Source organism: Hemibagrus wyckioides, linkage group LG24 (genome assembly GCF_019097595.1).
Source record: "Hemibagrus wyckioides isolate EC202008001 linkage group LG24, SWU_Hwy_1.0, whole genome shotgun sequence".
NCBI classification, from domain to species: domain Eukaryota; kingdom Metazoa; phylum Chordata; class Actinopteri; order Siluriformes; family Bagridae; genus Hemibagrus; species Hemibagrus wyckioides.
Window position 1 is genome coordinate 10,448,201 of NC_080733.1, and position 25,685 is coordinate 10,473,885.

Sequence of the window (25,685 nt, forward strand, 5' to 3'; positions counted from 1 at the left end):
AGTAGGCATACGACTCATGCATGATTGAGCATGCACAAATCCTTAATTAAGACCTGCAGCAATGGGGGAATGCCTAACATTTACTCAGTATCAAGTCTGGCCTCATTCATATTCTGTTCACTTCATCTGCTAGTCTTGGTGAAAATCCCTCTTGCACAAAAACACACAAACACAAACCCACATAGACACACAAGAGCACACAGAAAGGTAGAGAAAGCACTGGACCCACCACTCAGAGGAAGAGGAAACAATGTAAACAATTGTGTAGACAAGTGAGATCAATACAACCTGCTTTTGCTCTTCAGAAATCACAAGCACTTAGATCTAGCCAGAGCATTACACTCAATCTCCACAGATAAGAGATGTGCTAGGTCGCAAAACAATCACAGAGTCCCAGCAGCTACTGGACTCATTGTTTGGATGAGTTGAGAGGGAAGGATGACTGCTTGACCTTTTTCTGTGTTTGATTTCATGTCGGACTACTCCCACTGGCCGAGCACACTCACGCTCATGTGGCTGTGGGAAGAACATGCTCAGCCTGAGACGAGTAAAAGACGAGTCTGGACAGACTGTGTGAAAGCACTGGGATTCCCTTTCTTCCCAGAGGAGTGATCATGCCTTCAAAACAAAGATATGGCCTCAGCACAAATAAATGGCATGTGTGTGTATATGTGTGTATTAGAGCTGAGCTTTAATTTTTTAGATCTAGTTTTAATGAGTCTTTTTGATAAAACAGTCACAAATGAGTACAAAGGTGCAAGGGTACAAGGGCAGCCCAAATCATCCATTAAAACAAAAAAAGATGGATGACTTTTGCTTCGGTCATCCCCACAGGGAATGCAATTAGCTTTGGTAAGCTTGACTGCTGCGCTTGTGTTGATTGAATGTTTAGTCAGTGATCAAACAAGCTGAATCTTCTACCCACACACCTACATAGACAAAATAAAGATTACTGAAAGACCTGGAGTGTATTGTATAAGGCCACTGATGGCATACCTTGTTGTTAGAGAGACTATGCCAGGATCCAACTCTTTTATAACAGCTTTCTTACTCATATACTTAAAAAAATGTTTTACAGTGTATTTTGTATGGAAATTATTTGGTTTGATGGGCTGTTGATACACTGGAACGGAGATTTACAAGCATTCCTGTATGCTGCGCTAGACAGTTCTCATCTGCACTGTGAAAAAAGCAAAGTACACGAGTTTAATATGTGTGGTCTTCTGTGAAAACCATTCCGATATCACTGTGGCAAACAGCCAAAAAAAAAAAGAGAGAAAATTGTGTCCAATGAAATACTTTGCTACCTCATGTTTAGAGATCCCATAACCGTATTTCATGAAAACGGTATGAAATTTTATGCAAAGATCATGTTGGTGATGGAGACAGTTTAACAAATGCAGTGGTAAAAACACTCAGTCTGCCTATAGATGTCTGAAACCTCACGCATTAAAAAGTATCTATCTATCTATCTATCTATCTATCTATCTATCTATCTATCTATCTATCTATCTATCTATCTATCTATCTATCTATCTATCTATCTATCTATCTATCTATCTATCCTATACAGTGAAGGTCAGGTTTTCATCATGTTTTTGGAAATCGACACAGCATAATGGAAATGACTAATCAGTTGATTTTGTAATCAGATACAAGCTGTCACATTGTCAATGATGCACCTGTGCTGCAGTCAAAATAAGAGCTTCGAATGCGATTTTCTTCCTTTTCACTGTTAACTGAGTTTAAATTGTTATATCTTTCATTCTGGTTGTGATACATGCAAAAGAAAAAAAGACACATTTTCAGGAAAGTTCAGGAAAGCCTGTAGATTTCTATTAATAGACAATGTTAGTTTTCATCATGTGAAGGATTTTCCCAGGCCACCACATACTGACAATATGCTGTATACTGAAGTCAAATTTCAGACCGCTGTATTAATCAAGAGCATTTTAGAAACCAAAAGAAACTTCTCCTTGAAGAAGTGACCGATGATATTCAAGATTTTATTTTTTCATGTATACATCTCTACACAGTATACAGCTTGCAGTGAAATGAAATCTTGGCCTGCTTCTCCTTAGACTATGCATAAAAATAAACTAAATTTAACAAAATTTTAGAATCTAAGTTCAAAAAGAGAACGGATAGAAATAAAAAAGAAGTAATAGAATGTGACGTGCTATATGTTACATGTACTGTTGGACTGTTAAGTAGACTTTATTTGTCACATATAAATTACTGCACAGCGAAATTCTTCCTTTGCATATCCTATCCTTGGAGGGTTGGGGTCAGAGTGCAGGGTCAGCCATGATGCAGCACCTTGGAGCATGGAGGGTTGGGGGCCTTGCTCAGGAACCCACCAGTGGCTGGGGCTTGAACCCTGATCTCCATCAACAACCCAAAGCCTTAACAACTTGAAGTGTCTTAGCAGTGGGGCATAATGTGCAATAATGTTACATGTAGCAACAGTACAGAATGTGCAAACATTACAGTGAGTTGTATGTAGTAACAGTGATTGTGCACTGTGCAGAATGACAATGGAATAAAAGAGACTTTAGGGGGATCTGTAAGACGGGCATGTTCATCTTGGAGAGTGTGATCTGAGCATGAACATCACTGCATATTCTCTGCAGTGAGAATGGGTGGTTATAATGAGTGGTTATAATTCCCTCAGAGAGAATCTATCACAAGGAGCTATTTTTAGGTAAGGGAACTAGTTAATGAATTACTAAGCACTGGCTGAGGTGGATGATCAAGGATGATGAAATTTACAAAGTGAGAAGGGGACAAAAAGAAAGAGAGAGAGAGAGAGAGAACTTGCAGTACAGCAAGTACTTTTAAAGAAGTTTAATATGTAGAAATTACAGTAGTTTAAAAGCCTTAGGCGGATATAAAGAATTTTTTTAAGCAAATATTAAAAAATATATACAGAGCAATAAACAGTAAAAATACACTGCATCAAAACTGCATCGATTCTCTCTCAGGAACATCTCAGAGAACTTGCAATGTATTAGAAATCTCTAGCAATTACCACATATTTACATGCTAATTACGAGGTGAAATAAAATCCTGCCAAATAAATAGCATAACATCCTTCCAACAATAACATCTGGATCCACCACTACTACCAGAGAGGCACACAATTACAATCTTACCTAAGGTGTGATGCCTGATACATAAATTTTATTCCAGATTGAGGTCCCCGTCATCTAATCTGTTGCTAAATAAAAAATGCAGACCGGGGTTTAATCTGTAAAACAGTATAGTGGAGTGTGTTCTTAATCCACTTATTGATAGACACTCATGCACAACACTGCTGACAGCCTCCTGCAGTGTGTCAGATACCAAACCCCAGGCAGGACAGGAGGTGGTTCACAAAAGAATCTCGTATTAAAGCAAAAAAAATAAAAAATAAAAAATTTATGCATGCATACACAAGAAACAGCCAAATGGTGGTACATGTGAATAATTTGTGAATATTGTGAATAACTTGGTTTAATGGGAAATATGGCTCTTACCAGGATGTCTTGGTCTGAAAGCCTTCCTGTTATAAATAGGCACTACTTAACTCTACAGTTTAACAAAAAGTCATACTGTATATCACACATTTTGTATGTCGAATCAAAGAGAACAGACATTCATCAATTTTAGAAGCTGAGTAATGAAGCAATCAAGAAGTGGTTTGTTTTGAACTCCACATAAGCACCATTTTATGTATTTTTCTCCATCGTTGCTGTCTATTGATTTGATTATAATGAACAATTATAAAAATGAAAAATGTAGATGCCACGTTTGGGAGAATGTACTCCCTCATTCTTCTTTTCTACACAGAAGAAATCTGAGGAAGCTAAGGCCTGAAAACTCAGAGTGGGCCTCTAGTGATCTTGATTTTTGAAGGCTACAGTATACATTCAGGTTTTTCAAGACTACAGGTTCTGCCTTTTCAGTTATATCATCTCTATAATAATAGACTCTCTCACTCTCGCTCTCTCTCTCTCTCTCTCTTGGAAAATGCCTCATATGGCCACTTTTAACATTTCCTACAAAATATACAGTTGTAGTTATAGGCTTTAGGTAGAAAATCACATTTAAAGATTCTAGTCTGATTTCACTGAAAGACACCCCACTCACATCTACACTTATGACCTGATCTATTTCATGTAAAGTGCGATTTTCTTTGCTATCAGTCTCTGTCTCTGTCTTTTTTTACCTGAGGTATAAACTGGTCAAATCATTTAAGCTGGAGCTTCACCATCATCGCTCCAGTCAGCTGATCTCTAGCCACATTAACATTGGTGGGAAATATTTGCTGATTAATTCAGTCTGTTCGGTGGGCTACATTTCTTGCTTTCAGATCATGTTTTAAAACACTTTTGTGTTTGGTTAGTGTGTTGTGGGTTACTGACTATGAGGTAGTGAGTTCAAATCCCTGCACCTCCAAGCTGCCTCTGCTGGGTCTTTGAGCAAGGCCCTCAACTGTTCAGTCGTATAAATGCCTCAAATATAGTTAACGTAAAAGAGTTTAGACATCTGACTGTTTTTACCACTTTTTTCCTCATTAGCCATCATGATTTTTTATTTTTTGTTAGGTAAAAGATAACTATGACATGTCTGTTTCTTAACGTATGCAGGAATTCTCCCTTTAAATCAAAGCCAGCCTCCATTTTTTTGGCTATTCAGTCATGGCGAAAAGGGACAGGGTTTCCCCTGGCCACTACACATTTGTTGGTGTCACAGAGAGCTAAAAAAAAAAAAAAAAACACCCAAACATTTTCCACTCTGATATGTCGCATGAGTGATTGTCATTGCTGAGCGGCTGTCCATCTCGCTCTGCTGCACAGCTGAGGGCAGCACGGTGGCACTAGCATAATGCGCTAATCAGGGTTCCAAAGCCTTCCTCTGGCAGGTTGATAGGACCTTGTCTGTTTATGCCCTGCAACTACATCGTGACAACCAAGATAACGGGATTATTCATCTCTGCTACTCTCACAGAGACTTATTATTCCTGCACAGTCAATAGACTTGGCTTAAACAGCCTGCTCTCCAGACATTTTTACACTTGGAATAGTTTCAAAATAGGACCATAGTCTTGAGTGTGAAGCCAAATTTTAATAAATGTTTAATGGCATGGGAGTTAATTATGTCCAGTCGTTTTCTTTAGACGTGGAGAAATAAAACTTATACATAGCTGCTGAGTATAATGATGTGGCTGTGGTATACTTAAATATTCAGTTAAGGGGATTAAGCACAGCAGAGTGATTTTAAGCCACTTCACTAAAAATAAAACAGCTATTTTTTTTAGAAAAAAAAAATACAGAATGAGAGAGATACAAAATGCCTAATTGTAAAATGTCTAATATAAAAAGGCTAATCCATCATCTCATTGAGGAATCTGTACAAATACAAATAAGCTTACAAACAAGACCCCCTTCTATAATCTTGACATTTTTATACAGATTGTAATACTGGAATGATAATAATAATAATAATAATAATAATAATAATAATAATAATAATAATAATAATAATAATAACAATTTAAAATTATTAAAATAATTTAATTTAAAATAAATTTTATTATTATTATTATTATTATTATTATTATTATTACTATTTTATAAAATTGAAATTCAGCAAAAATATTTTGACCCAATATTTCAACATTTAATAATTTTAACTGTTATTCTTTTATTATTCTTTTATTATTACCCTTGCTGTCTTTTTTAATGATTTTTTTTAATGTCCAACAATCATTCAAAAAATATGCTTACTCCAATCTGCTTCTTTTATGGAGTATAATTGAGTTTTACCCTGCAAATTTAATCTACTTTTACTACTACAATTATTATGATGTAAAACTCCAAATGAAGTAAAAATAAAAAATAAAAAAAAAGAGTTTAATATCTCTCAGATCCTGCTTTTCCTCACAGTGTAGAGCAAAAGGCCATTTGTGTTGATTGATATGCCACTTTTAGACATTTCATTTCCCCAAAGAAAAAGTCTTAAAACAGCAGATTTCACAAATAACAAAGACGGGGGCCCTGAAGCAACAAACACAACTCATATAACATGACATTTTTTCAATAACATAATAAATATACGTAACCCAGTTCACTAGGTTGAATCTATTTTAAACATAGGACTAAATCAAACAGTAGCAAGAATATGTCATATCCATAGCTCTAAGATAATCGACCTTTTGATTATCAACACTACAATCATTTTATTTTTGTTATTATGTGTTTTATCCTATAGAAATAAAATGTTGTACTGGCTAATATGATAAGTTATTAATGCACTCATTTTCCGCCGTGAAAAGGCTTGCACCATGTTAGAAACATTTTGTAGTTATATGATACCTTTGGCAGCTGCAGATGTTTCTAAAGACAACACTCATTGTAAAAGAAGAAAGGCTTTGGGAAGTCAATGTTAGGACTACGCAATTGTAAAGAAATCTGGCATCCCATTTGGAAAGAAATGAAACCATTTGAAATGAATGCTATCAGGAAAGAAATCTGAGAAAAAGCTATTAGTTTACTAAAATTATGAAAACCAGTTTACTTTATTATTAGAGTTTTAAGTAGTTTTTTTGTTGGTTATGTGCAGTTTGGATCTGGAAAAAAACGCACAATTTACCACCATCCCTAGGTAAATTAAAATAGATGAACTGATGACTTAAACAGCAAAAGAGCTGCAGATAGATTGTATTTATAAATAGCAACAATTAAAATCATAATTAGCATTTTACAACAGAAAGTATGTTTGTTTGAAAGAGCGTCACTGAAAAAGGGAATACATGGACAGTCAAGATTTAAAAGCAATTACATATAATTATATAATGTATAATATATAGTACGTAAATGCATTTTGTTGCTTATATGAAATTTCATTTAAACAAAACAAATCTAATTAACTAGCATGAAGACCGTGTGTGATGCATCGGCTAATCCAATCACATTATCAGAGCTCACAAGGATGTTGGAGCAGACTTGTATTAAATTAATTTGATTAAAATATAGATAGTGTAGTGGGTTATTTTACGGCCTCGCAGCTCTCGGGTCCAGGGTTTAATTCTGAGTTAGGGTGACTGCATGAGTTTGCTTTTATTCCAGGGCTTTGCATATACATGATGTTGGCTGTACAAAAACAAACTGTGTTAATGCAAATCAGTTCATTCACTTGGAACCAGTGGACGCATTTGAATCAAGTAAATTGAACGGACCTTTTTTCAGCATACAGAACAATGAGCTAAATGAGTACAAAAGCTACACTAAAAAGCAACACTTATTGAAGTAGAACTGCAAACTCCGAATAACAAAGTATTCAATGAATAATGAATGGGTCAAGTTACTTGTTAATTTATGAACAAGTGCACGCATTATGTTACTTACAAATGATTTTAGGAAACACTCGTTAATTAAAGACTGGTCTTACAAACAAGACAACAAATTACTTAATGCTTCAGAAATCCATTTGCCTCCTGAGTGTTCTTCTAAACTCAGATCTTTAGACTGACCTCTGAGAACCTCTGGACATCCTGAGTCAAGGTGCCCACTCTGCTCCAGTTGTAGTAGTTGAGGAATTTCACAACAGCTGGATTGACCGCGTTGTCTGAAGGAACAGTCCTGAAAAAGTTAGGGTACTTCTTCTTATCTGCCAGGACTGGCGTCGTTGCGGCAAAAGAAAGCTGCAAAAATGGAGAAAGGGAATGAATGTTTAGTACAGGAAGCAAACTGCTAGCAACAAACAAACCTGACTACCCAAAGCAAGTTCGACAAGAAACCTCTGCTTATTGTAATGTGTGATCAGTTTGGTGAGTTTGCTGCTAGATTACACTGATATCACCTTGATAGAAATACAGAGCAATAGAGAGCTGAAGCTTATGTTCAAGTCCAGACATTATTACTGGCCTTTTCATGCTGGATTAAGCATGATGAGCCAAGCTAAATCTCTGTGTCAGGACTATGGGAGTCCAAAGTACAGGTGTGAACAAATCAACACAGTCACACGTCTCTATAAAAAGACAGCACTCACACCTTCAGAGGGCGCTTATGATGAACCGTGAATGTTTGCACCACTCACAGTCAACCTCAGCTGACTGACTTCAATGTGTGTGTGTGTGTGAGTGATAATATATAATGACACCATAATGAGGCTACTGAAAACTGAAAAAGTGCCCACTATTTCTCCATTATTTTACATTCTCGTGTAAAGATTGGGGTCTGTTTGGGTCTTTTTCTTCATAGGAGAAAAGGATTAAATGAAAAAGCACTGAAATCACAAAGCTAATTGACATAACATTCTCTATATCCAGTTTAAATATTGAACTACAAGAACCTTTCAAAATTGCAAGCAGGTTTAAAATTAGTAGATGTTCTGAAAAGGAGATAAGAAGTGTGTAAAGATCATACAATGAAAAAAAAAACCCAACTATTTTTAGCTATTCTTTCATGCTGACAAGTTCCGTAGTGTGTATTGTAGTTTTTGATGAAAGTCAAACATGCTATTTATGACACTCCTGGCTGTCATAAAGATTATAATAAAGCCTGTCAGTTCAGTTGCAAGTCTTTTTTAGAGATAAACATACGTAGCTTCTTTGAGACTCAGTTCTACACACATATTCACTATTGTTCAAGGAGCATATTTCTGGCTTTTAGTTCTTTACTGGATGTGTGCACATTTCATTCTGATCAAATTTGTAATACTGTGGAATATTCATACTCTCAAACTCAACAAATTCTAATTCAACAAGTTGTGTATTGTGCACTTTATTGTAAGCATTAGACTGCTAGACAGTCATTTTTTCCATACTGGCAAAAATAAATGACTTCAGGAACAATCTACCAGCATCAGTGGAGTCTCTGAGTCTCTAATACACAAGCAAGGATTCCCAGAGCAAACATGTGGTTAATACTATGAGTGGTTAATTCCCATTCACTGCCTCAGGATGTCAACAGATTTTAAAAAGCACCACTGTACAGAACGTCACAATGAAATGAAATCATTTTTCTTATCCTGTGTATGTATATTGAAGCTGAAATGGAAATGACCTTTAGCCTGCAGTTTGTTATGCTGATGACCTATGGTTGTGACCTGAAAAGCATCAGAGGAAAGGTGACTACATATTATGGACAGGTTTATAAGTCTGATAATAGCAATAGCTCGCATAACAGTCACTTGCACTCAAAATTTTAATTCCAGCACAATTTGAGCCCCTGCTTTATTTGCCTACAGCAGTTTTTTTTTCTCTTTTGGTCATTTCAGAAATGAGGTCTCAAAGGTACTTGTTATGAAAGACGTGGAGATCTTAATGATACCAGTAGAAACATTTTGACAGCAATTCTCAGTCACATCACCACTGATTGTAAAACACTAGAGGCCAAGCAGCAACAAATGCAACTGCAATCATTTCTTCTGATATAGTCTTGCAGTATGAACTAGAACTGTATGTGTGAATTCTATGACAGGCTATTGCAACAGCAGTAGGCTGTGACTTTCCAATTGCACAGTGACTAAGCTACCAAGTACCTTGCAGTGAATAAGCACAAGCATGCTACCATGTGAGGCCGAGATGTAATCACCTGTCAGCCTATAGTGGGAAAACATCCTGACCTTACTGGAGGAGAAGTTAGTAACAAGGTGAAGTTAGTCTCAAGACTAAGAAAAGGATTTAGAAATGTAAAGAAACACTGATTACATTAGTCAGTAAAGAAAAAAACATATCTATCTGACGTATCTATTTAGACTCTGACAACACATTAGTGTTATAGTGTTTTAACTGATAACAACAAGAGCCCCTAATGGCACAGACTACATATTAAACTCTGCTTATTAATTGGCTAAATGTCTGTACAACTGCGATTCAACATGTAATTGTTCCTACAGGATAAAAGAAGGCATATCATCCAATGTCATGGCAAGAGAAATAGTTCTTTAAATCCGGCAGGTCGTTTCTACATCATCTACTGTAAATCACAGATTATCCAAATAAGATAAGATAAGAAAATAGGAACTGTGTTGACCCAAGAAAAAAAAAGAGACAACAACTAGGCTTGATTTCAAGTTTCTGGTTAGGTTTTATTCATCGTTGGAGAGTTTAGTAGTAGTCTGGGCTGCAGGAAACTCAAGACCTTGTCAGCAAGGTCAATGATTTGAAGTCATCACTAACTGTGCATCTATTAACTGTCTGTTTAACTCATGAAATAAAATGCTTTGTTACTTTACAGTGTACCGCTGTGGAGGAATAATGCTTTTTAATGTCATTATCTGGTGTGATGAAAGTCAGTCGTAGTAAGACTGAGTACATGTGTGTGAATGAAAGGGAGGGAAGTGGAACAGTAAGATTACAGGGTGAAGTGGTGAAGAAGGTACAGGAGTACCTGGGGTCAACAGTCCCGAGTAATGGAGAGTGTGGGAAAGAGGTAAAGAAGCGAGTGCAGGCAGGTTGGAATGGGTGGAGAAAGGTGTTGGGAGTTCTGTGTGAATGAGTACATCAGAGGGACAGCTCATGTTGGACGTTTAGGGGACAAAGTTAGGGAGGCCAGATTAAGATGGTTTGGACATGTTCAGAGGAGGGAGAGTGAGTATATTGGTAGGAGAATGTTGGACATGGAGCTGCCAGGCAGGAGGCAAAGAGGAAGGCCAAGGAAGAGGTATATGGATGGAATAAATGAGGATATGAAGCTAGTGGGTGCAAGTGTTGAGGATGCAGAAGACAGGGATAGGTGGAGAGAGATGATTCGCTGTGGAGACCTCTGAAGGGAAAAGCCGAAAGAAGAAAAAGAAGAATGTCATTATCTGATGTCTCTTATAAGAGGACTGATTCCTTTTTGAATCTGGTACCTCTTCCTCATGTTGGAGTTTTGTAGGTTCAGTTTCAGCATTTGACAACCCTTGTGAGAAAATATCAATATTGTCATATTGAAAAATGTTTCTTTTAAGCACAGAGAATGTTGTTGTTGTTTTGGCTGCTCCCTGTTCGGGGTCACAACAGCGGATCATTTAGTCCACATGTTTCAATTTGGCACAGGTTTTACCCCGGGATGTCCTTCCTAACAACCTTCCCATTTAATCTAGGCATGGGACTGGCACTGAGAGTTAACTCTTCAGTGGCTGGGTTAGCGCCCTACCCGGGAATCAAACCTGGGCCACGGGAACGAGAGCGTGGGATCCTGCTGCTAGACCACCAGGAGGCTCCTTTTAAGCACAGAGAATACTGGAATATTATTCCAAATATTATGGCTTGAGATATTATATATTATTATTCCTTTACAGGAGAAAATCTAGCTACTGAAGGGCCAAATACCAGCTAGACTACGATGTAATTCTGTAAAGCAAGAATGCTCCAATGGTAAGGCTAAACTATCCACATTTAGTCATCTTTTTAATGTCATTCCCTTGTTACTCTAGACAACTATGAATACACAAATTCACTTGAAAGTCCCACAAGATAGCAGACAATCTATGACTTGCTGCACTTCACTGAATTTATGGTTAATATTTGTTTAGGAAAAATAAGAAATTTTGTTTGAATAGGTCCTCAAATCTCAATCGTATACTATTGTGCATACTCTCTGACAGCCAGAGAACTTGTGAATAGCAACACATTTTTGTGTTCCGTTAAACTGTGTGAATAGCAACACATTTTGCATTCTGTTAAAAAGTGGGATAAATCATCAGGAGAAATAACAATGTTCAGACACGACAAGAGAGACAGTTAAAAATTCAGTTACAAGACACTGTTGGTGATTATGTTTACTACAAAGCTGATGATGAAAAGACATGGACAGAGTGCTGCTGCAGCAGAAATGGTGAGATAATGTCAGGCTTTTGTATAACAGAGACTGTTGTGATTGTAGACAACTTGCAAATGAACCACAAATAAATCTCACTTTCTTTCAGTTTTATTTTTAAACCTGGAACCAACGGATGCAGAACGTTTGCCCCAGAGCAAGTGAAATATACAAACTGTATTCTATTATTCTAATGAGCCATGGTGCAAAATACCAGAGCCAAAATATTTTAAATACCTAAATTTATATCACTGTACAGTATATGTCAAGAAAGATGGTGATGATCCATACTGTCAAAGCTGAGATGCTCTGTCATAAACTAAGGAAATGAGGTTAATCCTTAAGCCTCTATTATCTCTTTCAAAGAGAAAAAAGAATACAGTGTGACTCTGACATACAAAAGCTATAGTATGATATACTATAAAAAATACATAAATAAAAAATAAAAGTAAATAATAGGCTAACTAATGAGTAGTAAGATAAGTTAAAAATAAGACAATTTATTTATTCATTAATTTTTTTTATTGTTTAAATATTTCCTAAAGTCTCAAACAGTTACTAAACTAAATTAATTTATATTATATAATATTATTTTAGCATTAAATATTTCCTTTGTATTTTTCATTTCTTACACTCAACAATGTTATGGATTTCACAGCATGTTTAGTCTCTTACATATATATCCAAGTCTCCATGCCACATAAGAGAATCAGAGAGGAATGTCCAAACCTATCCACACATTAGATTGGTCCAGGTTATATCCCTGGGTGGTTAAGTAGATCAATCAAGATTAGAGCAATCAAGATTGTCAGAAGGACAATAGCAACATTGAGACACCATCTTAATCTTAGCACTGAAAACCTGGAGACCTGTAGAGTGACCTTCTCCAGTACCAAGAGAGTACAAAGTCCAAGTTCAAGCTTAACGTGTCAACTTTTCACAGTGTCAGTTATTTTCATTGTTTCAGTGAGGTCACTGTAAATCCATAGCAGGGCAGCAAAACACCCTGAAAAGGACATCAGTGCTTCATGACAGAGCACTGATCACACTCATTCACACCTTGGGGCAATTTAGATTAACCAGTCGTCCAACTGGCTTGAGAAGGTGGAAGGAAACCAGGGAACCAAAAGAAGACTCACAGAGACACAGGGAGAATTTGCAAAACTGTAGATTAAACAAACAGTCAAATAATAATATCCTACCACATCACCTTCAATAGTTCAAATTCATACAAATTCCTTATATGATAAAGCTGACTTTTTTGACTAACAATATGTAAAAGCTTATTTTCATACAACAGGTTCCACAATTGTGATTCCATTGCCTCATGGCACCGATTTGTCGTTTTGCTGATCTGTGACTTTTCTGACTTTACACTAATGGCCTGTGGCTGTTTGGGGCTCATCCTGTTTTTCAAGTCAAAGTTATAGCACGCAGTCAGAAGCAAGGACAAGACAAGAAAAGGAATTAGGCTTCCTTCCTTTCCAGAGATATTGTGTCAGCAGAAGATCGGCTTCTCCCACAGACATCCCGCCTAGAATGTCTTATTTAAAAGGGTATCGTCTTTGCTAGATGAGATGTTTCTTTCAGATTAGGCCCTTCAGACCGCAGGCTTGCGTAACATTAGGAGAAATGGGATTTATTCACATACAGCCTTGCCTTTATACAGCTAGAGCACAAGGTAGCATAGACTAGTCGACTAATACATTCACTAATTGACTAGCAGTCAATTAGTCTGGGTGGTGGAAAGAAATAAAGCAGTGAGGCAGATGGCAAAGTAAGGCATCAGATGCTATATGCTAAATGTATGTTTGAATATATTGATAATATATACTGAATATAGTCTAGTGTTAAAGGCACACTATATTAATTAAAAACATTTTTTTGTTAATTCGAAACAGGACTCATAAAGACTCAAAAAACTGGAAGAACTACATGCAGACACAAATGCACTTTAGTATTTAAAGGAATGAACATTAAATGAGAAACAAGAACATGCAATTGCTGTAAATAGAAGCTGGAAATATTTACATAGCATAATTAAGCAAGTACAAATCACAAGTGACAATGATTGCGGACAAACTTGAAGAAATCAATGAGCCAACATGGTAGGAGAAAATGAAACCTAAACTATAACTAAAGCATGTTGAAAACTTGAAAATAAGCAGCTCTTGCCATGCTAGCGACTCCAGCGCATGCTGAGAGGTGTAATATGTGACCCTTTTTGTTTGATACCATTCTACATGCTCCTGAAGGAATTCCTCCCACAGTTCTTTTTTTTGTTTGTCATTTAAAGCTCAGTAAAATTGAAATAAAATTCTGACAATGTAACAGTGAAATGTGGCATGAACAGAGCTTTGTGTAAGAGTGCATTCTGTGCTTTAAGTTGCACATTACTATCCAGTCCCACTCAGTTAGTCCCAAGCAGTAGATACCATCTGATAGACACCCAAATCAGACTCATTTTCAGATGCTACTGATGCGGGGGTTGAATGTGGAGGTTGTTATAAGCCTAAAAAAAAAAAACCATCCTATTCTCTGTTGTCATTTGTAAGATTCTCCATCCGAGAAAGACTGGTCTTTATCTGTATAATAAATTTATACATGCTATTAGCACGGCTTTGTTGATGGACAGAGAAATAGCGTTTATTTGTGACATATACATTACAGCAAGAAACTCTTTCTCCGCATATACCATTCCTGGAGGTTGGGGTCAGAGCGCAGGGTCAGCCGTGGTACGGCGCCCCTGGAGCAGAGAGGGTTAAGGGCCTTGCTCAAGGGCCCAACAGTGGCAACTTGGCAGTGCTGTGGCTTGAACCCCCAATCTTCAGGTCAATGACCCAGAGCCTTAACCACTTGAGCTACCACCACCCCATGAGCGGCAATGTTTCAGAATCAGTGATTTTAGCATATTTTTTTAGCAAATCCATCATGTTCACAATTGATATATCTTTACAGTACTATAATATGATACACGTATTTATTATTTTGCATGTTTGTTATAGTCATTTATTTATTTTTTGTTCTTAACAGAAAGAGCACTGAAGCTGTAAATGTAATTTGTAGACTAGCTGTTTATTGAAGTGCAGTTTGACTCTGTCCTTGCTGTTGTTTATCAGCATTTAACTACACTAATAAAAAAAAATAACAATGTCCTGATTCCATTTGTGCTTCAACTATGAAAAGGACAATCAAAAAACCCACCACATCACCTTCAGTTGTTCAAATTCATACAAATTCCTTATGTGTTAAAGCTGATTGTGTTGACTAACAATATGTAAAAGCTCATTTTTAGAGAACGTGTTCCACAATTGTGATTCCTTTGCCTCATGGCAGTGATTTGTCATTTTGCTGATCTGTGACTTTTCTGACTTCATACTAATAGCCTGTGGCTGCTCATCCTGTTTTTCAAGCCAAAGTGATAGCACTGCTGTATAAAAGAATAGTCGTGCAACTACTATTAAGCTAGTATAAAAGAAAAGTCATGCAACAGCTAGTACACTGACACATTCTCACGCGGGAAAAATACATGTAAATGTCCTCAGCAAGGACTCGGTATTCTGTACGTGGAATTGATACGCTATCACAAAAATACCCTGTCACAGTTATCCATCAAATAACACTGTCACCGTTGCTGTCACACACACAGACACCTGCCACATGTTCCTGCATTTTTTATGAGCTGCTCAGAAGTGGTGATGAAGTCTCCATTCGTCTCCTAATCCCTCTCTCTTCCCTTCCCCCAATTGTCCCTCCGTCCTGCTGTGCGTGATGCCAGACTTCACCCAGGTTTTAATTGCCACCCCCTCATCCCTTCCAGGGGGTAGTGGCAAACCCAACAAGCTGTGTCTCCTTTCTGTCAATCTCCTGGTGCCAGTGTTAATTAAAACTAGGGAGAAGAGCCTCTGTGTGTGACACCTCGAAGCTCCACAGCCATGGGACTGGAAGGTCACAGAGCTCCCCTAATAAGTCCAATAAAGTAGAGTGCACTTTTTAAGGATAATAATAAATGACTTTGAGAGGTGAAGATAGAAGGAAATGTGTGTGTGTGTGTGTGTGTCTAACTCATGGGAAATTCAGCGTGTATATGTGTGTTTGTGTGGGGATGTTTCTTAATCTTGTTGGGGACAGTTTAGTGTGTGTGTGTGTGTGAGAGAGAGAGAGAGAGAGAGAGAGAGACTCAGACAAAGTTTCTGACAGCATGAGGAAGGCAAAAGACAGTAAAGTTAGGCAAGAGAGAAACTCCACAAAGACAGCAGAACTGAGAAAAAGCACTCCAAGACCAAGACAGGAGACTAAAAGAATAATACAAGTCTCATTTCACAGTGTTCCTTTAACCCTGTCATAATTTGAACTGTAATGAACCCTCTAACATACACAAAATTCTTTATTTTTTTCTATTGTTGTAACTGTCCCCAAGTGAAGCGAGGGAAATGCGATTGCCCTATCGTCAGAGATCATGATTTTTCAATCTGAATGCTACAGCAATCTGTGCATGAGAGTATTATAAAGAACAAAACTGACCTTGCTCTTTGTGTGTGAGGGATGGGATCCTCTCTTTCCCACCTGCCCATCACAGCAAAACTAGCCAATCACTAGTGTATCTGAGATCATGTATGTGGAAGAGTGTGGATCATGCTTTCCTCTGACAGTGAGTAAGTGGAAACTGCAAGTTAGTGGCTTTTATTGGTTGTAGGTGGGAAATTACAAGCTGCAACTTCACTGCCATATTAAATCAGGGTTAGATTTCTGCTTAGATGTAGACCATTCTTATTACTTACATACAGTATACAGTATGTTACATATGTATCACCCTGCATCCACCGATCAGGCATAACATTATGACCACCTGCCTAATATTGTGTTGGTCCCCCTTTAGCTGCCAAAACAGCCCTGACCCGTCCTGCACTGTGTATTCTGACACCTTTCTATCAGAACCAGCATTAACTTCTTCAGCAATTTGAGCAACAGTAGCTCGTCTGTTGGATCGGATCACACGGGTCAGCCTTCACTCCCCATGTGCATCAATGAGCCTTGGTCGCCCATGACCCTGTCACCGGTTCACCACTGTTCCTTCCTCGGACCACTTTTGAGAGATACTGACCACTGCAGACCGGGAACACCCCACAAGAGCTGCAGTTTTGGAGATGCTCTGATCCAGTCGTCTAGCCATCACAATTTGGCCCTTGGTCAAACTCACTCAAATCCTTACGCTTGCACATTGTTCCTGCTTCTAACACATCGACTTTGAGGACAAAATGTTCACTTGCTGCCTAATATATCCCACCCACTAACAGGTGCCATGATGAGGAGATCATCAGTGTTATTCACCTCACCTGTGAGTAAGTGGAAACTGCAAGTTAGTGACTTTTATTGGTTGTAGGTGGGAAATTATGTATGGTATATGTGTGGTATGGTATGTATGGTAAATTATGTATGGTATATGTGTGTATGAAGAACAGTGGTTTAAAAAAATGAATGCAGGGTCAGTGGAGAAAACATTATGCATTCTGGGAGCTCACCCCAACTGAGTGAGGTCTGGTATAGCAGTCTCTCCTGACACACAGGTTGTCTGAGTCAATAGACAGTGTTTCATTCTCATTAAAGTCCTCTAGCCAATTCCAAGCACAAGGACCTCACAGAATGAAGTATTGACAGTGCTGTACTACAGCCAGCTTCGACTTACCATGAGCAGTAAAGTTAATTTTTCACAGAACCACAAAATCTGTTCTTCAGACACAACATCCTTCAGCATTAAACTGTAAATCAAACTACATAGATCCTGATTTAAACGTACAGAACCAGTGCTAATTATATAGAACTCTCTGCCTTTGTGTAAAATTAGCCAGCCCTATATGTGAAAGACAACACATTCCAGCAAGTACAGAACAGCACTCCTGTCTCACAATCTATTTTTAGAAGCTGAAACCCAATTAAGAAGGGCGTTTTATATGAGCTAGTAAGTAAAAACTGAGGACATATTGTGAAATATTATGTCTTTTTTAGTTAAACCTAATTACAGCTTTTGAATACTTTCCCAAATAATTCCTGTGTAATTACATCCCTTTCGAGAAAAAAAAAAAAAGGAAAATCGCCAGAATCACAATAAGCGTGTACACACAGATTTAATTGGGTAGAGTAGCTATAAATGGGTCCAACAAATGTGACCTGATTTCTAATCCATTGCCTCAAATCTATTGCCCAGGTTTTCTCACATCTTCACACAGCATAGAAAGGACAGGAGGTTTCATCTGTCCCCTGTCACTAAGATGCATGCCAGCCAATCAGGTATCTGCTTGGTCACCTCAGACGCTTGACACAATCTACAATGTACATCCAGCTGCTGAGTAATACTGCATGGAGGGCATTTGGAGAACATAGTTGTGCTATAACACTCCACATACAAGGAGTGGGCTTTGTGAACACCGCTCGGATGTTTCACTTGATAGTATACAATTCTAGAGGAGTGATGATTTAAAAATCCCATTATCTGGTATCACCCAAAAGATGATGAGTTCCCCTTTGAGTCTGGTTCCTCTCAAGGTTTCTTCTTCATGTATCCCTTCCACGGTAACCTCTGGCTTGATCTGAGGGATCAAAACCTGTGCACAGAAAGCCACTGTGATTTTTTTTCTTTTTTACTGTACAAATATACATTAATTTTATTTTATAGCCATCATATATATCCATGGTTAGACCAACAACAAGTCAACTGGAGCTAAAAGATGTCTTAAAGCACATAGTCTGAGGTAAATTCATATATACAGTATATAACAAATTAGTAATGAGACTACATCATAGAACAGCATGAGAAAAGCTTCTGAGCTTCATATCTGTATGCACATTCTTAAAGAGGAAAGATGCTACAGCACGACTCCGCTAATGTACTGCTAATTGAAGCTATTTAACCCCAATTACTACAATCTAGCTGGCAGGTTGTTTAGATGCTGGCTGCCACAGAAATGACCAGCAAACCCACATTGTATGGCTTTATATTCCATCTTTGAAGTGCACATGGGCTGGGGTTATAGGGGCATGATGATTTTCTTTCTTATTCCTCCTACAGAATGCAGAATGCTGTCACCTGTTGTTTGTTAATTTTCTTTTTAAATCTGTCAGTAGGATTTTCAGCCTCCTCAGCTCATCCACGATTAAATGCCGAGCGCAGTAATTATATACCAGTATAAGTAAGGAGGAAATGCTGAGAGGAATGATCCTGATAGCCTGAGAGCTTGATAAACCAAGTCTATCTGCGATGATGGATGGTTATGACAAAAGTGACTGAATGAATGTCACAGTGATAGTCTCACAATCCAGCACATCAGGCCTTACTCCACGCCCAGCTGGATATTTTTCACCACCATCAACACGCCGATGCGCCATCAGTTACATATTGATGAATTCTCCATCCGGCTTCCTCATGCTTGCTGTCTAAGCAATTTGAGCCCTGGGTATACAAGCTGAAATTTAGACCTGGTGGCTGCAGGCTTTAACTGTCATTATGAGGTTACATTTTGCAGAAATCTCAGAGGCAAAAAAAAAAGGTCTGGAATGAAGTCTGGAATGAGCATGCTCAGAGCTGGAGAGAAATGCATCATCAGCAACACCAAGTGAAGGCAGAGAGAAACAAAAAGCCACAGACGTTCACACACAGCATGTAGAGTACTGCGTGAATAGTCCTGTTCATCTTCACCTTCTCTCTCTGCAGGTCAAGTCATCTGGAGCTATGTGTTTCCCTGCGCAGAACTGAACCAGCGTGAGCGTTAACTGCCATTGAGTATTTCCTGGATAAAGTGAAGGGCCTAAAAGTGGACAACCTGGTTAAATGGCACGGGGATATTGATCCAACTGATCAGGCGCCCTTCCGAGTGCCCTGCTTCCCTGGAGGTGAGGACTGCATTTCTCCTTAGCAAGAGAAAGAATTCACATGGGTCTTCTTTTCATTAGCTTATTGATCCTCTCTGAAGAAGGCAATGCTGCACGGTAGTACTGCACGTCATTTAAAATGCATTTCAATTAAGCCTTCTCTCTCCATTGGGTACACAGCTGAGGCATGGACCATTGTAGTAGACAATTCTGACACCCAGAAGTTTGTGAAGGTTAGCATAAGTGGCACGTTTGATGAGGTTGACTTTGACTAACTGCATTAGCATGCAAAAACAGAGTGGTAAAGCCTGTTTACAGATCCGCAGTACGCATGCATAATTTACATTCTTGTGATGCCCTTCTGTGCACAGCTCTATGGGATACTGATGCCATGCTGGAAAGAGGGAAATGCAGAATCACCACAATTCTGAGCTTAATTATCTCTCTATTTCTGTGAACAATCCTGTAAAGAATACCGATAGAGTTTGCTCCCACACTTTGGGAAGGAAAGTGGTTATCTTACACTTTAAAACTTTCAGCTTATTCTTCAGTTATTCATTTAATTATTTTACAAATCTCTGTGTAACTACTACTACAGCACTTTTGTCAGAGCTGTGCTATTATAGACAATTAATCAAGATCAATAAGATTTGAGAATTCAACAGTGCTGTGGTACAATAACAAAAATGTGTATTAAATTATAAAATAGAAATTGTGTATAGAAATTATAATTAATTATTGATATGGTGAAGTCTGAAAGACCACTGAGGGTATTGCTGCTATAGTATAAGTCATAAGAGGAACTACCTTGCTTCAGTAATTCTTTAATGAATTTAATACTTCATTGGGAAATTGCTGTTACATGAACGGACTGAAACATTTTGGAATGTGCTGTTATTGAAAAATAATTAGTTTTAGGGTGATAAAAGCGACCCTAGTTTGTGTTGGCCTGAATCATGCCACCCCTTTACTGATTATTTTCCTATAGCAGCACAACTCCTCATGCCTTATTCCTTATGAAAAAGCTTTGTTTGTTTAATTTCACAGACACCAAAAAGTAAATGTATGTCAGTGAATTACTTTAATATGTAATTGAATTTTTTAAAGTCACAAAAGCATGTTTCATTTATTCTTTTATTTATAAATGCATGGATATACATATGTAATTGCTTATTGTCTCATATGGTTAAAGATCTGTTGATATTTTTAGTTTTCGAACCTCAGCAGTCACACATTTCTCAGCATGATGTGCTAGACAAACGTAGGCACCACTGTAAAAAAAATCAGCAGGCAAATTTCCAGGGCAGACTACAAGCTCAAAATCATCACACAAAAAAAGAAATCCAGTGTAGAATTTTCTCTGACTATCTTGCCTGGATGGAGCCATTAGAGTAGCATACAAATGCATTACAAGCAAGAAAGACCTACAGTCAATTGACAAAAGTCTGATATTGATCCACCAATGGAAATGGAAGACGGCATGACATTATTGATTGACACACCCTCATTATCATAACCACCAGAAAATACATAAATAAATTAATGTCAGAAGAGAAATCTGAGGTGATACTGGGTATAGCCTTACTGAAACTGGACAGAGGAAGATTGGAAAAAGACCAGGTGAGGTGTATCTGTGTATACCATAGCCTCATATTCCTGTTTTTGGCTGACAGGAATGGACCATGTGGTGTCTTCTGTTGCTGTAGCCTCAAGCTTGTGCATTCTGAAATGCTTTTCTGCTCAGCATTGCTGTAGAGAGTGTTTTTTTTTTGAGTAACCTATATTGATAGCTCAAACCAGTCAGACCATTCTCCTCTGACCTCTCACATCAACAAGGTGTTTCAGCTTGCTGAACTGTCTCTCACTGGATGCTTTTGTTGTTGTTGTTGTTGTTGTTTTTCACACCATTCTGTGTAAACTCTGCAGACTCTTGGCAATGAAAATCTCAGGAGACAAGCAGTTTCTGAGATACTGCTTGTCAACAACAATGCCATGGTCAGAGTCACTAAGATCACATTGTCTCCCCCATTCTGATGTTCGATGTGAACATTAACCGAAGCTCTTGACCTAGAGTGTGCATTGTACTGCTGCCACTTACGACATGAGACAATAGAATTGAATTTCAGCTTTCATTTACTGATATTTGCATCTTACATCTTAGAACATGACACCTTATGTTTAAACACACCCAATTTTAGTGATCAGAAAAACTGGAACATGTGACTGAACATGTTGTGGTGTCCCCTGTTAGACTGATTGTGTAAACAGAGATCTGTGAAGAACTAAAATAACAGTCACTGACATCACCAACACGCTCCACAAGGCAGGGGTGAAGGTCTCACAATTCATTGTTCGAAGAAGACTCAGTGAACAGAAAATATAGAGTCCATACCACAAGATGGTATGGTCTCATCAGCAGTAAGTTGTCAGATTGGAATTCACAAAGAAGTATAAAAATGAGCCACAAAAACTCTGACAGCAAGATTAATATCTACCAAAGTGAAGCAATGGCCAAAGTGTAGAGACTGAAAAGATCTGCTCATGGTCTACCTCCACACAGAGGCAGTATCTCGGTTTGGGCTAACATGGCTGCTTCTTACCAATCATTATTGATGATGTAACTCTTAATGGCAGCAGCAGAATAAATTTAGAAGTCTACAAAAACATCCTGTCTTTCAATTTACAGAGACTTGCATCCAATCTAAGTGGGAGGAACTTCATTATGCATCAAGACAGTGACCAAAAACACACTGCCAAGACGAAAATGGACTTCATCAAGGGAAAAAAAGTGGGAGGTTTAAGACTGGCCAAGTCAATCACCGGACTCAATTGAGCATGCATTTCACCTCCTGAAGAGGAGACGGAAGGGAGAAACCCGCCAAAACAAACAACAGTTGAAAGATGCTGCAGTACAAGCCTGGAAAAGCATTACAAGAGAAGAATGAAACAGTTTGGTTATGTCAGAGTGAGTTCCAGTATTGTTCCAATAATAATTCCATATTGTGTTAACACACCTAGATGTAAATATCAGGAAAAGGGAAACTGGAACTCTTCTCTCTCTCTCTCTCTCTCTCTCTCTATATATATATATATATATATATATATAAAATCTGTGGTCTTGTGCATGTCAGATTTCTCAATATGAAAGATTAATAAGCAGATGCTGGAATGTAGTAACCATTATAATTCTTTTTTTTCCATCTGAGTCATTCTTATCCTCAGGCAGTAAGAGGATTATATTGTATGAAGTGCTGTTTCTCTGCTCAGCTCATCACGCACCCACACACACACACCTACGTGCACTCACCCAGACCCACCCACACACACACCAAGATGAACACACATGGGTAGACGAGAAGTGGAGTTCTGTGATTATCTGCTATACATGGGGAAGCACCTTTTTAAAGCACACGAGTGGTAAATTAAAGGGTCAGTGCTATGCTGCTGTCAGTGCTTGAAAGCCAGTGAAGCCAGAATGAGCATTAAGATGCTGGAAAAGCGCAGAGGACAAAATTAGATTGGACAGGAAGGATCTTAGACTTTCCCCCGCTTCTGTTGTATGGAATATTTCTCATGGATAGCAAGCTATGCAATATAATATGTGCTTGAGAAGTAACAATGACTTGCCAAAGCCTTAGAGGCTCAGGCTATAATTGGTTATTTATCCATGAAAGTGCTCCCTTGAAATCAATATAACAGGCAGGCCAATTTCCTCTCCCCATTCAAAAAAAACACTAATCCTCCATTTTCATTTATAATGTCTTAGAGATTGGTACAGCTCTTTCTACACATTACACGTTCATCTCCCAAGCATTAATTCAATTTACAGTGCATCAGTCAACTTCCCCCATCAGCAATGGAAAGATATGTCTGGAGATGGTCTGGTTCACCAAAGGCATCATTCCAAACTTCACTCAGTGTAAATGGACCACAAAGGAAACTCAGAAGTGAACTCAAATATGCTATGTATAAGCTTCTAGGACAAAGAAATTCTTTTCAAAAAGCATGGTTGCACCTCCCCTCGCCATAATAACAGCAATAATGCTGTCAAGTATGGATGTCACCAGTGTCCTGAGATATTTCTTGTCAATTTTAGACCACTTTTCCACTGACTGTGAGCTATTCAGATAGAGTTCACAGAGCCTATTTTGCTGTTTCACTTGCTGTTCAAAATAATCACATGAAATTTCTATGGGATTGAGGTCTGGTGATTTCACAGGCCAGTCAAAGTGCTCCAGTGTGCCATTATGCATCTCAAACAAGCTATACACATTTGGCTCTCTATATATTTCAGTTTTCAATCTTGAACATAGTAGTGTCAGTGTTGTGTTCTGGGTGAATCTGGGTGCCATCTGTGTCCCGTTGATATTACAAATACAAAACAATATATGTAAGGTAAAGGTAAAGGGTATTTTTTAAACAATGGTAAAGAGTTAAATATGGTTAAAAAGTGGCTGTTTTTGCATTTTGTGAAATAGATTTGAAAGCATTCCTGTTCAAATTTATGAAGAAACAAAATAAATAGTAAATACATAAATATATATAAATTTATATAAAAATAAATTATAAAAATAAAAATATGGCTATACACCCAATCCCTCTGTCACTGGGATTCACCATTCCTCCCTTAAGCCCATATGTACAGCAACATGGATAGAACAATGAAGTCAGCCAACCGTAATTAAAACGTGACATAAGACAGTGGGACTGTAAACAAACATGTTAGTATAATTAGTATGATAACTGTGCAAACACATTGCTCTGTACCTACTGACTGCACAATTATAGACTGCAATGTTAAATATAGTTCACAACGTGGGAGTTTGTCACTTGAAAGGATCTCTGTGGTGTTTATGCTTCACTCACAAGCCCAAATGGGAAAAAAAAGATAACAGATAATGTAAAGGAAAAACAAAACAGCAGGATTGATGGGGTCACAGTTTGGCAGGTATGAATTGGTGTGGATTGAATCGCTGGCTGAAATGAAGTATGCTTTATAATAATATAAGACATAATGTAGATGATTAAAAAACATGTTAAAGGATAGTTAATGAGAATGGTTAGTTATCCATGCATCTTCAGTAAGTATTTCACGATAAGGGTCATGATTGACCTGAAGTCTAGCCCACTAGCACTGGGTTCGAGTGGGTTCAATAAACTCCACACAAACAGACCCTAGCTTAGAATCAATCCAAGGACCTTAGAGCTGTGAGACAGCAAGCATTGTGCTGCCCAAATTGCTAATTACTGATTAATTAATGATTCATTTATTTTATTGATTCATTGATTCATTTCTAGATACTATAATACAATTCCTGGACACGATAACACCAGTGTCTAAAAACTCTCTGCCTAAAAACTATGCTAGACTTCTTCTGGTTTTTTTTCTGGTTCTGCTTCATGACATGCCTAAGATGCTTCAGGACACTGGGTTAAACCCCAATGTCTCATTCCCAGTCATATGATGGTGGCATTTGTACTGTAATCAGTGGAAACAGGCATTTCTGTTCGACATCACATCACCATTAACCCAACGTCAGCTCTGAATGCAGGCCAAAGGACGAACACTCATGTATTATACATATTCTCATCATGCAGAAACGTGTACACTCTATTTTGTGCTATCTGTTTTGTTGCACTAAAGCATTATTAAACACAGCACATATATACAGCACCCATGATGCCCTTCATGAATTGAGAGAAACATCGCCCTGTCTTTAATCAGCTTTGGTGTAAAGTGCTACATGAACACACGGAGGCAGAGCTCGGCAAGAACAGACCAAATGCATATGAGCAGCAACTGGCGCATGAATAATGTATGAATTTTATATCCATATAACCTGAAACTTCTGCTACTTCGGTTTCCAGCCATGCGTGAGGGTCTGGACATGACAGATTATGCCTGGTGGATTATTTTATGCCAAAGGTGTGCATTCAGATTACGTCATTTGATGTGCAGACCGAACTTTAACTCTTTACGCTGTTGGAAGACTCCTTTGTATCATCATCAGGAGAGTTTTAAACATG

At 38.0% G+C, this 25,685-nt stretch overlaps 1 protein-coding gene across 1 annotated transcript in view; it reads right to left on the reverse strand.

The window, feature by feature from the left end:
• Positions 1–25,685, reverse strand: part of gabbr2 (gamma-aminobutyric acid (GABA) B receptor, 2) — a 177,112-nt gene that overhangs the window by 76,183 nt on the left and 75,244 nt on the right. The window contains exon 3 of the mRNA XM_058377129.1: positions 7,517–7,687. Within this exon, the coding sequence (XP_058233112.1) occupies positions 7,517–7,687 (171 nt within the window). The remainder of the gene's footprint in view (positions 1–7,516; positions 7,688–25,685) is intronic.